At 46.9% G+C, this 16,478-nt stretch overlaps 1 protein-coding gene across 30 annotated transcripts in view; it reads left to right on the top strand.

The window, feature by feature from the left end:
* Positions 1-16,478, top strand: part of PLEKHA7 (pleckstrin homology domain containing A7) — a 260,456-nt gene that overhangs the window by 213,598 nt on the left and 30,380 nt on the right. For all 30 annotated transcript variants that reach the window (XR_013523322.1, XM_078340689.1, XM_035264207.3 and 27 more), the window contains 3 exons: positions 7,704-8,226; positions 8,764-8,850; positions 11,902-11,955. Coding sequence is in view for 29 of the 30 variants with exons in the window: in XM_078340689.1 (XP_078196815.1) it covers positions 7,704-8,226; positions 8,764-8,850; positions 11,902-11,955 (664 nt within the window). In the remaining variant the exon portion in view is untranslated. The remainder of the gene's footprint in view (positions 1-7,703; positions 8,227-8,763; positions 8,851-11,901; positions 11,956-16,478) is intronic.

The raw sequence follows: 16,478 nt of genomic DNA, 5'->3' as shown, positions 1-16,478 counted from the left end.
GCCTAGGTAGGTCCTTGGTAGATGGTTGTAAGATGACCTTACTGCTGAATGAGGTTGGAAGGTTGGCAGGGGTAATGTCACGTAGGTCCTCATACTCCAAGGTACGACATTTGAATTTTATTTGAAAAAGCAATGGGGGAACCACTGGAATGTTTTAAGCAGTAAGAGATGTGATCTGATGAATATTTCATAAGATAAGAGCCTAGGAAGGAGGCTATTGTAATAGTCCAGGAGGGTGACAATGGAAGTAGGACAAACTAAAGCAATTTGAGGCACATTTCAGAGGTTGAAACGATGAAGCTTGTCAGTGAATTTGAATGCAGAAGGAGAGAAACTACGATGATGTCTAAACTTTTAAAAACTAAATTTCGTGGGTACGTAGCAGATGCATATATTTATGGGTTTATGAGATCTTTTGATACAGGCATGCAATACATAATCACATCAGGGTAAATGGATGTTTATCACCTTGGGCATTTATGATTTCTTTGTGTTACAAGCATTTCAATATTACCCTTTTAGTTACTATTTTTAAATTAAAATAAAGATAGACTCTCACTATGTTGACCAGGCTGGATTCGAACTCCTGGCCTCAAGCAGTCCTCCCATCTTGGCCTCCCAAAATGCTGAGATTATAGGTGTGACCCACTGTACCTGACCCCTTTTAGTTATTCTTAAATGTATCATAAATTTTTGTTGACTATAATTATCCTGTTATGCTATCAAATAGTAGCTCTTATTGATTTATCTCACTATATTTTCATACCCATTAAGCATCCCTACTCCCTCCTGCCCACTACCCTTCCCAGACTCTGGTAACCATCATTCTACTCTCTCTCTCCATGAGTTCAATTGTTTTAATTTTTAGCTCCCACAAAGGAGTAAGAGTATGCCAAATTTGTCTTTCTGTGCCTGGCTTATTTCACTTAACATAAGGCCCTCCAGTTCCATTTATGTTGTTGCAAATGACAGAATCTCATTCTTTTTATGGCTGATAAGTACTCCATTGAGTGTAAGTATCACGTTTTGTTTATCCATTCATCTGTCGATGGACACGTAGCTTACTTCCAAATCTTGGCTATTGTGAATAGAGCTACAATAAACAGATCTATAAAATTTTGACTTGAGCAACTGGATGGTTACTGAGATAGGGAACGCTAAGGAAGGAACCAGTTGGGGGAAATCAGGATTTCCATTTTGGACATGTAAGCAGGGAGTTGGAATTCTGGACATGGGTGGAGTTGGAGTTAGCATTCAGGTTTGGTTAATAAGTAGATACTGTGCTGTGCAGCAGATATAAGCATAGATAAGAGATGTGAGCTTGGTGAGGAATGTGGTACTTTGGACTGTCCAGGTAGAGAATACCGGGAGGTTATAGGGAATATGGATACAGGCTGTAGAGGGAGTCATTGCCTTAGAGATGGTAACTAATGCCCAGCCAGTAATTGAGATTATCCAGGATGGAATGCTTAGAGCCATGCTTCTTAATCTTGTCTGCATGATTTCATCATTTCAGACCCAACACCAGAGATTTTGATTTAGTTGATCTTGTGTGAGGTCAAGGCATCAGTATGTCTTTAAAGCTCCTTAGGTTGGCCAGGTGCGGTGATTGACGCCTATAATCCCAGCACTTTGGGAGGCTGAGGTGGTAGGATCGCTTGAGTCCAGAAGTTTGAAACCAACCTGGGCAACATAGCAAGACACCATCTCTACTGAAAAAACATTTTTTTATTTACCTGGATGTGATGACATGCACCTGTGTTCCCAGCTACTTGTGGGGTTGAGGCGGGATGATCACTTGAGCCCACAAGTTCAAGGCTATGATGAGTTACGATTGTACCACTGCACTTCAGCCTGGGTGACAGAGCAAGAACCTGTCAAATCAATCAATCAATCAATCAATCAATCAATCAATCATATACACACATACAACTCCCTAGGTGATTCTAGTGCATGCCCACAGTCGAGAACCTGTTGCTAGGCTATGTATTGGAAACACCTGGAAAGTTTTAACATTTGCTGAGGCCTTAGTCCCATGCCCGGAAATCTGACTCCATTGGTCTGGGTTGCAGCCTGGACATAAGGTTTTTAGGAAGCACATTTTTCCCTGTCTCTCCTCCCCAGTGATCTAATGTGCAGCCAAGACTAAGAATCCTCAACTGAGAGGACATAGTCGCAGAGGGCTACAACAGAACACTGAGGACCCCCAGCCTAAGGGTCAGGAAAAGCTAAGTCTCCTGAAGGAGATGAGGAAAAGATGGGGGAGGAAAACTAGAGGTTCTGTGGGGGAGTTTCAGTTGGAAGGAGTCCAGTCAGCAGATAAGCACTTCTACCTGGGTGTGGTACCTTTCTTTCCTTTTTTTTCTCTACCAAAAGCAGATACTTGAGATGTATTTGCAAGGAGACTGGGCACCTGTGAAGCAAAGTCTGGAACCTCACAGATCTTTTGCTCAGTAGCAGAAACCCTTTTTCCACTGAGCTATTTGATGGGCTTAGACAGGCAAACTGAATTGCCATCCTTAATAGAGCTACAGTGTCAAAGTTAGCTCAGGAGGCAGAGTAAAAGGAGGGGTTGAAATCAGTAAGATGGCATGGCCAGTGAGAAACCCTCTGTGGCAAAGACACAGAAAAAACTTTTAAAAGCTGGGTGACCTATGCAGTGGTAAGTTGTCAGTTATGAAATGTCTCTACATAACTACTCCAGCAGCCTGTAAACCACGTTATTCTGCTACACAATGGCCTGAATTTGGGAGTTGGGGGTGGGGTGTGCATTAGAGACCTAAAGGATGAGAAGTTAACAGGGAGATGAGAGGTGGGTGAAGAGGGCATTTGACTTTCCTTGAGATACAAGATGGGGATTTGAGCCATTCTTATCTAAAGGACAGAGAGACATCAGGTCTGTAGAGGAGAACAGCTCATTGGCTTTGGAGGTCACTGAACACAGAATGAGAAGAATTTCGTTATAGTAGGAGAAGCAGATCTCCATGGGCTAGAAAGTGAATAAAAGTGAAGAATTAAAGGCAGAAGACAGAACAGAAAATGCTGTCAATCTTTAAGTGTACAAAGTGTCTGCTCAGTCTCCGATCATTCTCTTGTATTTTAAAAAGGTCTGCCTCTTACGGTCCCGGATTTTTTTTTCTTAAAGGTATATTTGTAATCTCTTACAGTAAGTCATAAATAAATCTGGCTGCTGATTGAAGGAACCTCCTCCATTTTCCATTTGAAATATACAAGCTAGATATCTCTGCTTTGCATATCATCAAGACTGCTAATCTCATTAGACTGAACACATTAAGAAATCGGGAGGAGTGTTATTTGAACTGCAATATATGATCCTGTATTTTTGGCTTTAGACCAACAGGGAATTATTTCTAATTGAACATACACATACATATTTCACATCATTAAGCTTTTTTAGAATATGGTTTGTGGGAGACAGACTGACATACTCTTAGAATCTTACTAAGAGCTTATTTTGAAATTTTATGCTTTCATTTTCCCACCCCAACCTCCCAGTGTTTAAAGTAATGCATACTTACAAAATAGAAAGGTTGGGGTGGAGGATAGAGGTAGGATGAGGAGACTCAAACACTGCAATAAGGAACAGAGTAGAAAATGGAAATCCTGTGTGATTGATCTTAAAGTTAGGGTGAGGAATATCTGCTGCATAAAGTGTAATAATTGATTATAAAAAATGATACTGCATTTGCATATGACCATTTCTGTGGTCACTGTATTAGAATATCCTGCTTAGTGCCTGTTTAGTGAAGGGAGGCCCTGTGGCTGCAGAGCATGGTGTGAGGAGACCTTGAGCCCAGTTTTTGGGTAAGACTGGGGGTTGGGGGTCAGCGAATGGATCTGCTGTTAGGGGCGAAGCTGCTCTGGAAGCTGCCACTTGTTACCATGGGGTCTATACCTCAACCACAGTACCACTTCCTGTGTCCCTCCTCCACAGTCAGTTTCCTTGGTTTGGCCCCTGGAGCCAGGGCTCACCATTGTACTGGTATCTTGGAGTCACTCCGAAATGGGAGACAATGTATAAATGGAGGGTACAGGTTAGAGGATGAGATCAGGGATTTGGGTGCTGCTAGGAGGGCAGTGGGGAGGTGAGGGTGGACTCTGACCTTCCAGGCACTGTAGGCAGGCAAGGGAGTGAGCAGCAGAGCCAGCTGGAAGGGTGTATGGGTGGGAGCACGGCTCTGAAATGCTCTGCATAGTTTGCATTTTGCTTCTGGCAGAATGAACAATGGTTAGTAAAGTCCTGAACTCCCCAGGGGAAGCCTCCAGCCTGATTTCCCACCACTGCTACCACCTCTGTTTTGAAGATTCAGGCACTGCCCTGCCTCAGAGGCACATTCGTGTCTAACGTTAGGAAATCCATAGCAAACCCTGCCACCTAGTGGCAGGCAGACTAACTTGGCAGGCGTGACTAGGAGCTTGAAGAGATCTTAAAATTATCTCCTGCTATAGCAGATAGCTTTATTTGAATGACAACTATTTCAAATTCTCACAACAATTGACTAAGTGGTTCTTACTCTCCCTATTTTATAATAAAGAAAGTGAGACTTAGAGGACTTGGCTGATACTTGCCTGAGGTTATGTAGCTTATCTGTGATTAAATGAATTGAGTTTTAAAACAATTAGAACAGTTTCTCAAACTTCACAGAACACTAGAAGCTCCTGGTGGGCTTGTTAAGACAGTGATGACTGGGCCCCATCTCCAGTTTCTGATTAGGTAGGTCAGAGCTTCTTACTGTCCTCATTTTATAATAAGGAAAGTAAGACTTACAGGACTTGGCTGATACTTGCCTGTGGTCAAGTAGCAAAAGTGTGATGAAGTGAGTTGAGTTTTAAAAACAATTAGAACAGTTTCTCAAACTTTACAGAGCACTAGAATCTCTTGGAGGGCATGTTAAGACACTGATGGCTGGGCCCCATTCCCAGTTTCTGATTAGGTAGGTCTGAGATGGGGTTGATAACAAGCATTTAAAAAATATATCTTATTTTAAATTGACAAATAATAATTACATGTATGGGGTACATTTTTTATATATGTAAACATTGTGAAATGATTACATCAAACCAATTGACAATCACTTACCTGCTTATCCTTTTTGGTGGTTAGAACATTTAACAACTACTTTAGTAATTTTGAACTATAAAACCTCCTTTATTATTAGCCACTGTCACCATGCCGTGCAGTCGGTCACCAGAACTTACTCCTCCTAACTGAAACTTTGCACCCTTTGACCAGCAGCTCTTCTTCCTTCTCTCCTCCTCTCCTCCCCAAACCTCTGGTAACCACTTCTCTACTCTGTTTCTATGAGTTTGACCTTTGTAGATCCCACGTATGAGTGAGGTCATACACGGTGTTTGTCTTTCCATGCCTGGGTTGGTTTATTAACCTGCACTGTTGACAAGTTCCCAAGCGGTGCTGATGCTGCTGGCATCAGTGTAGTGTTGGCCCGGAACAATGTCATCACCAAATAAATGTCTGTTAGATAAAATTGATGGGTAAAGGCAGAGTCCGAATTGAACTCAGGCCTGTCCAACTCTAAAACTTGTTCTCTTTTTACAACATCATGCTGCCTCTCAGGCTTAGTAAAACTCCATACTTTGCCCCCTGCTGAATTTTGTTTCCTTCTTAGAAAATAAGATGGAGGTTAGGAGTGGTGACTCACACTTGTAATCCTGGCACTTTGGGAGGCTGCTGAGGGCAGATCACTTGAGGCCAGGAGTTTAAGACTAGCCTGGACAACATGGTGTTTAATAGACAGCCTGGCCATCTCTATTAAAAATACAAAAATTAGCCAGGTGTGGTGGCGCACACTTGTAGTTCCAGCTACTTGGGAGGCTGAGACAGGAGAATTACTTGAACCTGGGAGGTAGAGGTTGCAGCAAGCCAAGAGTGCAGCACTGCACTCAGCCTGGGCAAAAGAGCGAGACTCCAGAAGAAAATAAGAGGATGGCGGGGCACAGTGGCTCACGCCTGTAATCCCAGCACTTTGGGAAGCTAAGGTGGTCAGATCATGAGGTGAGGATATCAAGAGCATCCTGGCTAACACAGTGAAACTCCATCTCTACTAAAGATACAAAAAATTAGCCTGCCATGTACACCTGTAGTCCCAGCTACTCAAGAGGCTGAGGCAGGAGAATCCCTTGAACCCAGGAGGCGGAAATTGCAGTGAGCTGAGACTGCACCACTACACTAGTCGACAGAGCGAGACTCTGTTTCAAAAAAAAAAAAAAAAAAAAAAGATGGCTAGTCAGTGGTTGTTTTTGAAATTACATCCAGCTTTGTGTCCTGGATCCTGGAGTGTTTCTTGAAGGGCTGATTATGCGCCAGGACTTTCTTAGGCTGTGGACGATACCACAGTGTGAAACAGTTCCTGTCTTTCAAGAATTTTCACCTTGGCCTGGGAAGAGATGTCTTGCAAGTTTGAAAAGATCACCTCAATACAGGACCTTGGAAAAGTTACAGGCAGTGTGATAACTAGGTCAAGCAGAGCTGGATCACTGAGGGCTGTGGCACTGCAGAAGGTTCATGTGGGGAAGGCATGGGCTGGCATCCTGGAGAATGAGTAAGATTTCAGTAAATGGAGCAAGGGGAGACCATCCAGGTAGGGAAAGGGAAGAACAATGTTATAAGAATAAAGGGGGCAGGAAGGACACACATGTTAGTGAAGGAACTTCTGTGTATCAGACATGGAGGTTGCATTTCCTAACCTGCCTCATTGATTCCTCAGAATAGCCTTATGAAGCAGGTAATACTGTCTTCACATTACAAATAAGGAAATGGAAGTTCAGAGCAGTCAGGTAAGCTGCCTACAGTCACAAAGCCAGAAAGTATAAAGCTCCGATTCAAACCCAGGTTCGGCTCCTACCTTTCCTTTTTCCACTGCAAGATGTTGCTCAGGTGTGGAGGAGGCTGGGCCAGGACTAGGGTGAGGCTGACCATCAGGCACCAGCAGGTATAGGGGTGCCCCTGAGATGGAGTGCCTCCTTCAGTTTTGGGGCCTAGGCGTGGCCCTGGTAGGAAGAGCAGTGAGAAAAGCAGGTCGAGATTAGTTGCTAGCAAGCTGTGAGTACCAGAATGAGGAGTTTAGACTTTATTTCACAAGTGACAAGGAGCCATGAAGTTTTTGGAGCAAGGAACTGATTTGATCAGAGCACTTACTTTGGACAAAGTGGAAATTCATTAGGAGCATCTCAAAGTTGTCTGGAGGGAGATAATTAATCAGAATCTGGACTAGAAGAGTCCAGAAAAAAGAAAGAACTGATGCCAGCCACTTCCTTTATGAACCTCCAGAATTTGGTGCTAGGATACCAGGCAGAGGAACAGTCTTGGTAACCTGGAGAATTGTGAGGCCTTTCCTATAAATATGCACAGCCGTTGAAAGAGCTGACTGCTGGCAGCGGAGAGAGAAGAAAAAGCCAGGCTTAATTACATTGCATTCATAAGTGATGGGCACAGGTAGCCAAGTTGTCCTGGCAGAGGAAGTTGACAGAGAAAAATGGTTTTGGAGTCTTCTGCAAAAAGGGGAAGTGACTGAAGTCCTGGATGTTGGCCTTGATAATTCTTTTGGGGTTCTTATAGGACTCTTCCACATGCCCAGCTTTGTGGGTTTACTTAGATATGTTCCTCAAAGCCTGACAGACCCCTTGCTTGGTTGCCTGACCCGTCCTTACCCTTTCTTCCTCAGCCTTCCCTTGGACCAGATGCTTCCTTGCCAGGGTCCTGGCCAATCCCTGTCCTTCCCAGAAAGCTACCAGACTCTTCCCAAGAGCACCCGACACCCATCAGGGGGCTCCTCACCACCTCCCCGAAACCTGCCAAGTGACTACAAGTATGCGCAGGACCGAGCCAGCCACCTGAAGATGTCGAGTGAAGAGCGCCGGGCACACCGGGATGGCACCGTGTGGCAGCTCTATGAGTGGCAGCAGCGCCAGCAATTCCGGCATGGCAGCCCCACGGCACCCATATGCCTCGGCTCCCCAGAGTTCACCGACCAGGGCCGGAGCAGGAGCATGCTAGAGGTGCCCCGCTCCATCTCTGTGCCTCCATCTCCCTCGGACATCCCTCCCCCAGGACCCCCGAGGGTCTTCCCACCCCGGCGGCCACACACGCCAGCAGAGAGGGTCACGGTGAAGCCACCGGACCAGAGGAGGAGTGTGGATATCTCACTGGGGGATTCTCCCAGGAAGGCACGGGGCCACGCTGTCAAGGTGAGGCTCGGGAAGCTCTACCAGGCTGCTGGGTCAGCATGAGGGCGCCAGGAGCCTTTCCTGGTTTGAACACAAATTTGAGTAATTTGGGATAATGATAGCTAATGATTAGGCAGTACTTTTTAATAATAGATGCCAGGCACAGTTCCCAAAGGTTTCATTTTAAATTCTCACCACAACCCTGCAAGGTAGGTGCTATGCTTATGCCCATTTTAAAGATGAGAACTCTGAGGCATTGAGAGACAGAGTAATTTCCTCGGGGTCATACAACTACAAGTCAGCTTCCTTGCAGCTTGGAAGGCAGGAGAAGACATCTGTGTTCAGTCAGTTCAATCATTTATAACAACCCAGCTTAAGTTTATACTTTCCAAGGGGCATTCACAGTTTAGTATTCTAACCCAGAGAGTAAGATGTGTATGCTCATTTCACAGATGAGGAGTTGGGGGCTCAGAGGGGAAGTGGCATGGGGAGGGCTGCCCTGGGAGTGACTGGCAGAGGTTCGGACTCCAGTGTGACTTCTTGTCTCCCCACTTGCAGAACTCATCTCACGTGGACCGACGCTCCATGCCCTCCATGGGTTACATGACCCACACTGTCAGCGCTCCCAGTTTACATGGAAAATCGGTAAGGTGAATGACAGGACACAGCCTGCAAAGCTGTATCTCATCAACGTTTTCCTTTCTCTGAGTCAATACACTGCAGTCCAGAGGGCAGTTATCAACCTCCATCTTAGAGATGAGGAAACTGAGGCTCAGAGGAGTCGAATGACTTGCTTAGGGACACCTGGCTGTCACTGGGTCCTCCCCAGAGACGGGAAAGAGCTTGTGGGGGGAAGTATAGGGGAATGTTAGGTTTATCTCCTCTTTCAAGTTGAATTTTGCCAAAACATTTTCCAGCTACCCACCTTTTTCCCCCCACAGGTAGTGCCTCTCGTTTCTTCCCTGATCTTTGATCAGTTAACTAGTTAACTCTATCTTCAAAGCTCGAGTCTAAGACCAGGCATGGTGGTTCTTATCTGTAATCCTAGTACTTTGGGAGGCCAAGGTGGGTGGATCACTTGAGGCCCGGAGTTTGAGACCAGCCTGGCCAACATGGCAAAACCCAGTCTCTACTAAAAATACAAAAATTAGCTGAGCATGGTGGTGTACACCTGTGATCCTAGTTATTTAAGAGGTTGAGACACCAGAACCTAGGAGGTGGAGGTTGCAGTGAGCCAAGATCACACTGCTGCACTCCAGCCTGGGTGACAGAGCAGGACTATCTTAAAGAAGAAGTGCAAGAAGAAGAAAAAGCTTGAGTCTGGGTGAGGTTTGAGGTTGCACTGTTGGTTGTTGCTTTCCTGAAAAAACAACTTCCTGCAGCCCCTTTGCTGCCAGTGCCTTTATTTGCCCTAATGACAGGATTAAAGATGAGAACTCTGAGGCGTTGAGAGACAGAAATTGCTTAATGGTGTCACATCAGGGCTCTCCTGGCATTGGCACCGGGATGAAGAGCATAATTCTAGTGGCGTGCTCCTGTGGTGCTAACTTGCTTGTGCTGTGTCTACACACCTGCAGCTGGAGGAGCTCTCATTGCTTCTCACCCGGTTAAGGCGGCACCAGGCCAAGTTGGCCAGTGTGCGAAATTTCGCCATCGGCCAGTTACTGCAGCACCAGCTGACCTTTCCCACCTGCCAGGTCAGCGCTGGTGGGCTCTCTCAGGGCTGGGGGCAGGGAGTGACATGCTGGCTCGTGTTCGCTCGTGCCCTTGCTCTGGTCTGTCTCTGCTGTCTGGCTCTTCCTTGTTCGCTGGCTGTTTGCTTCTGGATGCTACTGCCAGATACTGTATATTGGTGGAGTCCAAGCCTACCCTCTGATGCTGGGGTGGGGGTGCTGCATGTGGCATAGGGACCTAAACTGTCGCTTCTCTGGTATAAGTAGTGACTGCCAGGCTGATGTGTGGTCAAGTTCAAAGGGCTGTGCTGGTTGACAACCTTGTTGCCCCATGGCTACTCCTTGGGATGTGGAAAGGCATGTGTATGTCAGCCTGGAGGGAGGATGCAGGGCACCCTCTCTTTTCTGGACAGTGCCCTGCTGCCTCACAGAGCATCTTCTCATCTCATATCCTGCTGAGCCTCACAGTAAGCTGGAAGAGATTAGGGAGGACAGGAGTCAGGACCACACACAGGCAAGAGGAGCCAGAAGGGGAAGTGACTTGCTCAGGATCCCTCAGCAAGAAGCATGCGGGCTGCAGCCAAAATCCAAGCCTTCAAGACACAATGTTCTAAACTGTTGCAAGCACATTGGGCTTTGCAGGCAAGCTTCTCAAGGACTGGCTAGGGGGTTGCCCTCCCAGGTATCTTAAGCAGGAGAATTGAAAAAAGAGGATTCATCCCTGGGGTTGTCCTCAGGCAGGAATAGGTTCGGCCATATGAGGCTGGTCCTCCAGGCTGTACAGAAGTAGGCAAAGGACAGATGAGGAGGGTGGCAGAAATGTTACCTTCCTTCCTTGTTCTGTTTTAGTGAGTTATGAGGGATTTAGGAAATATATTCAGAAAAATGAATGTCAGTACAAACACTATTAGTTGTGAATCTAAGTGATCTTTAATAACCTTATTCTACTCTGTCATTATTTCTATGGCAAGTCTGTAGGGACTGAGCTGTTTGGGAAGTATGGATGGGTAAGGGGTTAGTATGGGCACACAAATAAGACCTTTTAAGCCAATAGTGCCCCTAACAGTTGTCCTTCCGGCATTCCCATGCATAAGAGCACTGTGTGAACTCTTCGTGTGGTTCATCTGTGTGACTGTCTTACCTCAGAGCTGTAAGCAAGGGCCACCTGCCCCAGCCCTGGCTTGCTTGGCTGGGACCCTCTTAGCCTGTTGAGAAGGTGGTGCCTGGATTATTTTTCTTGAGCTTTCACAACTCCTCTGCCTCACAGTTAGCTTCTGTGATCTGCTACACAGGGAAGCATGAGTTTTAGGAAATCAAAGAGTCTTTTTCTTATTTTCACCATTTCTGGTAATTATACTGAAGAACTTGACAAATAGGTCTGATCTTGTACCTGCCTCAAGTAGCTCCTGACATAGCCACATTGGCTCTATTCTGAGCAAAAAGAAACAAAACTAGCAGGAATCTTCCAGCAGCTGCTGATGGTTATCATTCTGGAAATCAAGGTTATATTGGGACCTCCTGGGTGACCCAGATCATCTCCCTGCCTCTTCCAGGCATTCATTCACACCATTGAGCTTCATCTTACTTCGTGCATGTGAAGTGACCCAGACCAAAGGTTTGATGGATGGAATTGGAGCACTGATGACTGGTGCACTCTAGCACAGGTGTGGCATGTGCTCCTCCAGGTAGACCTCCCATGTCTATCTTGGGAGCACAGCACTGCCTTAGCTGCCCTAGCCCTGGAGTAGGATCCTCCCTGCCAAATTCTTCCCCCGAGCCAGTGGGGGACTAGCTGAAAATGATCCAGTGGTGCACCCACAAGTTTCGCCATGCTGAAAGAGGGCTGTCAGCTGCACTGAGACATTTGTGCTTCCTCTGTGGCCCCCGATGTGTTGATCTGCTGTGGTTCCTTGTTCCCAAAGCTGCACAATGTAAATTAATTCACATGCGAAACCTTGAGTTATGGAAACTCTTGGTGTTCATAATTGTTTTCTTTTTTCCCCCCTCTCTGCTTCATTTGAAGGCTGATGATACCTACCTCCAGCTGAAGAAAGACCTGGAGTACCTGGATCTAAAGGTGAGTGATGTCAGAGGTCCTGCCTTCCTCACATACTCACCTTTCTGAGAGTGTCACCTCACCGGAGCCAAGCCCAAAGCCAAAGGACACATGGGTCTTATCCGATCTGAATTCTAAATCAAGATGTCTCCTGTCTTGAATCAGAAGAATTTTATTTCTTACAGACTCAAATCTGCCTCTCTTCAGTTTCTTGTGAATTTTGTTGTGAGGTCCCTGGCTTACAGAATGTGAGTGTAAGACCTTGATCTCTTCCTTCCCTTGGTCAAAACCAAAAGGTCTCTGCAAAAGCAACAGTCACTGCTTCAGAGTCTCCAGTGGGGGCAGGGGTATGTGTCTGGTTCACTAATGTACATTTTTAGCCACAAGTGGTATGGTGGGTTCTTTGGTTCTGTTGCTAGGAGAGCAGGCTTCACGTGGAATCACATGGCTTTAAGGCTCACCAGTAGTCTCCCATCTCGGTTTAGGAGATGAAGGCTGGGCCCCTCCCTGTAGGTGATAAGGCTTCAGGCTCTAAATTTGCTTTCCCAGCACAGAGAGAACTGAGAAAGCTCCTGTAGAGAAGGCAAGAGGCATTCTGCCTAGAAGAGAGCGCTATTGTTCCCTTCCCACAGCTCTCTGAAAGCTCCCACTGTGAAAAGCACTTCTTACGCCTGAGCCATGAAATAAACTGGAGGAATGTGACCTTTAGTCAACTGTGGGTCTGAAAAGGTGGGTGAGGGGCCATGGGACACTCAGGCAACTGCCACGGAGTGAGGGCGGTGTGTCTCCCCACAGTCCCCAGTGTACCTGGCTTGGGATATTTTTAACTTGGGGATCTTCATCCAGCCTCATAGAAGCTGCTGTATGAACATCAGGTCCTAAGGAAGCAGATGGAAAGGGGGTCTCCCCACAATGAGGGAAAATGCCTTTGATTAGAAATCAATCAGTGCAGTTCTGGGTCTGTTGAGCACTTGCTGTGTACCCAGAAGACGTGGGGAGATGCAGAAGAAAAATTGAGTCTGTCTGATCTTGAGAAACTTCTGGATAGTCTGGGTTGGTGAAAGAAATTATCCCCAAATAACAGACTGCTCCTCAATGACTGTACAAAAATCTGTTTGGCCTGCTTCTCAGAGTGGAGATGGTAAGAATCACTGTAGATTCCAATACTGGGGAGGCTCCTAGGAGGAGGTGACATGTGTTTGGAGCCTTGAAAAGCCGGAAGGCTGGGGTTGGTGGAGATTAAAAGGGAAGGAACAGTGAGCCAAGGAGAGCCAGGGCACGGTGGTTGTGGCCAGGGCAGCAGAGGGGAGGTGGTAGCCGATCATGTAGGCTTTTGACTCTCTCCGAGGCATTAGGAAGGAAGGTGGGTGCTGTGAGCAAAAAGACCTGGCTTTAGCATGTGAGGAGAACAAGGAGCTTTCTCTCAAGGCCAGGAGGTTTTCCAACTCACATGACAGGTCACACAGAGCTGGAGTGACTGCTCTAGGTATGGTAGCAATTCATCTGGATTCAAAATGCTCAAGCATAGCTGTGTGGACCAAATGTGGCAGCCCAGCCTATCTTCCTGCAGCCTGTGGGGTCAGGCAGGGTCCTTCCCACCATGCCTATGGAGAGAGATTCACCAGTCCCCAGCCTCCACCTGCCCTGTGCAGCACCACATCCCGGTTCATCAGCCTCCCTGACAGCAGCTGCCTGCACGATTCTTCTCACTCCTGACCCAGGGCCCAAAGATCCACTCAGACATACCTCTAGAGCATCCGTAGTGCACCTGGGCTTGTGGGAGAGGCCTGGCGTGCCAGCAGCACAGGTGACTATAAAACACAGGTATGCCAGAGTGTTGAGTGTATGGGACCAGAGAGAACTAAATGTGCCTGAGCAAGAGCAGTAGGAAATAGCTGCCTTCTGGTACCTGTTTGTATGTGATAGTGGAAACTCACAGCTGATCCTGGAATGATGCTCTGCCTCAGGTTTGTGTTATTTCAGGATCGTAGAATTTGAGCTATGAGGGATTAAAGAGGGAGAAACTGAGCCACAGAATGGCATAGCAGAACTAGGAGTCCCTGCGTGTCCTGATTCAAAAAGAAGCTTAATAACAATAGGGGGTATAATGTGTGCCAGTCACTGCATTTTACCTCTATTAAATTATTTTACCTCCAAAGATAATAGTATCATCTGTTAATGGACTGTGACTCAGAAAGGCTAACGAGTTTCCCGGTCCTACACCGCAGGTAGCAGGTATCAGTATTTGGGTGAGGCTCTAACCCTAAGCCGTTCATCACCTTGCCCTACATCCTCTCTTAAAATGGTGCTCCACCACCGTGGACCCAAAGGCATTATGTTTTTATGGAGCTGAGCTTGGATTGTTATGCCAAGAAATATATTTGATGGGATAGAGGGAGGCAAGTTGCATTCTTGGTGTGTTTCACTACCTAAGAGCTGTACCTGATCACAGCATTATCTAGTTATTGGACTTTCTGGAGATTGTCATTGTTTGTCATAGAAAACAACTGTGTTGATACCTATATTCCCCTGGTCTTGTAGCTGCTACCACAGTTGCCAAGCTCCTCTCTGAGAACCAGTCCCCCAGCTGAGCTGCACCAGCACCCTGGAGAGGTTTGGCTCACCAGCAGCACACGCGAGAAGCATGCTGGGTTTTGTGCCCAATATGTGTCATTGGTCTGACGTGGCTGCCAGAAAGTCTGGCATCCCCCCTTCTCCTGCCACTGCCGGCTTCCCTCAGAGGGGCAGGGTCCCAGATCAGGAGGCAGTAGGCCTGTTCTACCCTGCTTAGAGCCAGCTTGGGTTTAGGGTTCCAAGACGAGAGTCCCACTTCGGGATCCAGTTGAAGGAAGGGCTGGGATCAGGGGAGAGGTATTGAGGGCTTGCAGAACCATGGCTGGGTGTGCTTGGCAGGATGCTTTTGTTTGGAAGTATCCAAGAGCCAAAGCAACCTACTAAGTCAAAAAGGGAATATACTAATTCATGTAGCAGGGGCCACATTCCAGGGGCTTGGCCACATTGTCACTGTTCTACTTTCCTTGCGTGTCAGCCTTCTTCTTTCCTGTGGAACAAGGGGCTGCCTCCACATGGGCAGAGAAGGTGGCTGCCTGGAAGCCCAGATTCATTTCTTCCCTACTCAGTATTCCATGGAGTGAGGGAGGAGTTTCCTAATGGGACATGCTGGGCAGAGAAAGGAAGCACAACAGTAGCTGATACAGCTACAGTGCAGAACAATTGAAGGAGTTGGGACAATTCAGGAGAGGCATAGAGACAGCCTGTAAAACTCTGGTGTGTCTTCACGTGTTTCCTGTGGCCTTAAGGATGAATTAAGACATGTGGATGGCAGCTACAAGTAGACAGGTTTCAGTTTAGCAGAAGAAAGACTTCTAAAAGGGCCACCTCAGATGGTGGTGAACTTCCTGTCACTGGGGTACAGCTGAGGCTCAATGAAACTGAGTAGGATAGATGGTTGGATTAGGAGAACCCCAAGCCTCATTGGTCCTTAGATTCTATGACACGCTGGACAAAATGTCCCATAGTCAAGGGTCTCTGGTTGAATAGGCCTGTAGACCATTCTGGCCATGGAAATCGAGATAAACACAGCCCCTCTGGGACCAGTTGCTTATGAGAGATCCCCCCTGGCTCCTTGGAGAGGGGTGAGGTAGGGAAATAAGCCTCTCTGGAGAGGAGTCTCCCTGCCTGGCATCTGATCTGTGACCTCTCCCCTCCCCAAGCCATGTTGACTTAGGGTCCTCCATGTCCCTGTCCAAGAGGCCAAAGACTTAGGAATCCAGAGCCCATCTTCCCCTGCTCCCCAGTCAGCTGATGCTCAGCTTCCAGAATCAGTCAGGGTGCTTCTGTGCCCACATTGTGAAGCTTTCTTTCCCTGATGTGAGCATTTCTGCTGGAGTGCCAAGTGGTCAAACAACAGCACACTCTGCTCTTGGACGATGCTTACATCAGTGTGCTTTTTTGGAAATGTTTACCTTGCTGGTATTTTACTTGATGGTGCCAGGGTGAAAGGACTCCACATTGATTAAGCATCTGTTCCTGCCTGGCAGTATTTGGGCAGTTGATGTTTATTTATCTCATTTAATCCTCTCAGCAACCTTGAGCTATATGAATTATTATCCACATTTTATCACCAGGAACCCAGGTGTCAGAGATGTTAAGTAACTTCTGCAAAGTTACACTACTGGGACTTGAACCCAGCAACTGGCTTCATACCTGCCTTCTTTCTTCCGTGCATCTCATGCTTTGCCCACTGTAAAGTCATGTTTGTTGAATTGTATTCCTGGCATTGCAGTTCTGCTCTTCAGAACCCTATACCTTAGCTGGGTCAGAAGAGTGGGGTGTGGGGTTCACTGTTGTTGACAATATAAGTTGTCTTTATGCTGCTGTGAAGCACAGCCAGGAAGGTGAGGGTACCTGTTGCCACCCACACGAAGCCTTTGTAGATAGAAAGGGTTGCAGTCAGCCCCAAAAAGGCTTTTGTCTTCTGTGAGGGATGTGCCATCAGTGGCTCCAAGGCTGCTGGACTCTGG

This window comes from Callithrix jacchus, chromosome 10 (genome assembly GCF_049354715.1).
Source record: "Callithrix jacchus isolate 240 chromosome 10, calJac240_pri, whole genome shotgun sequence".
NCBI lineage: Eukaryota > Metazoa > Chordata > Mammalia > Primates > Cebidae > Callithrix > Callithrix jacchus.
The sequence above is the reverse complement of the archived record's forward strand: the minus strand, read 5'-3'. Positions and strand labels throughout refer to the sequence as shown.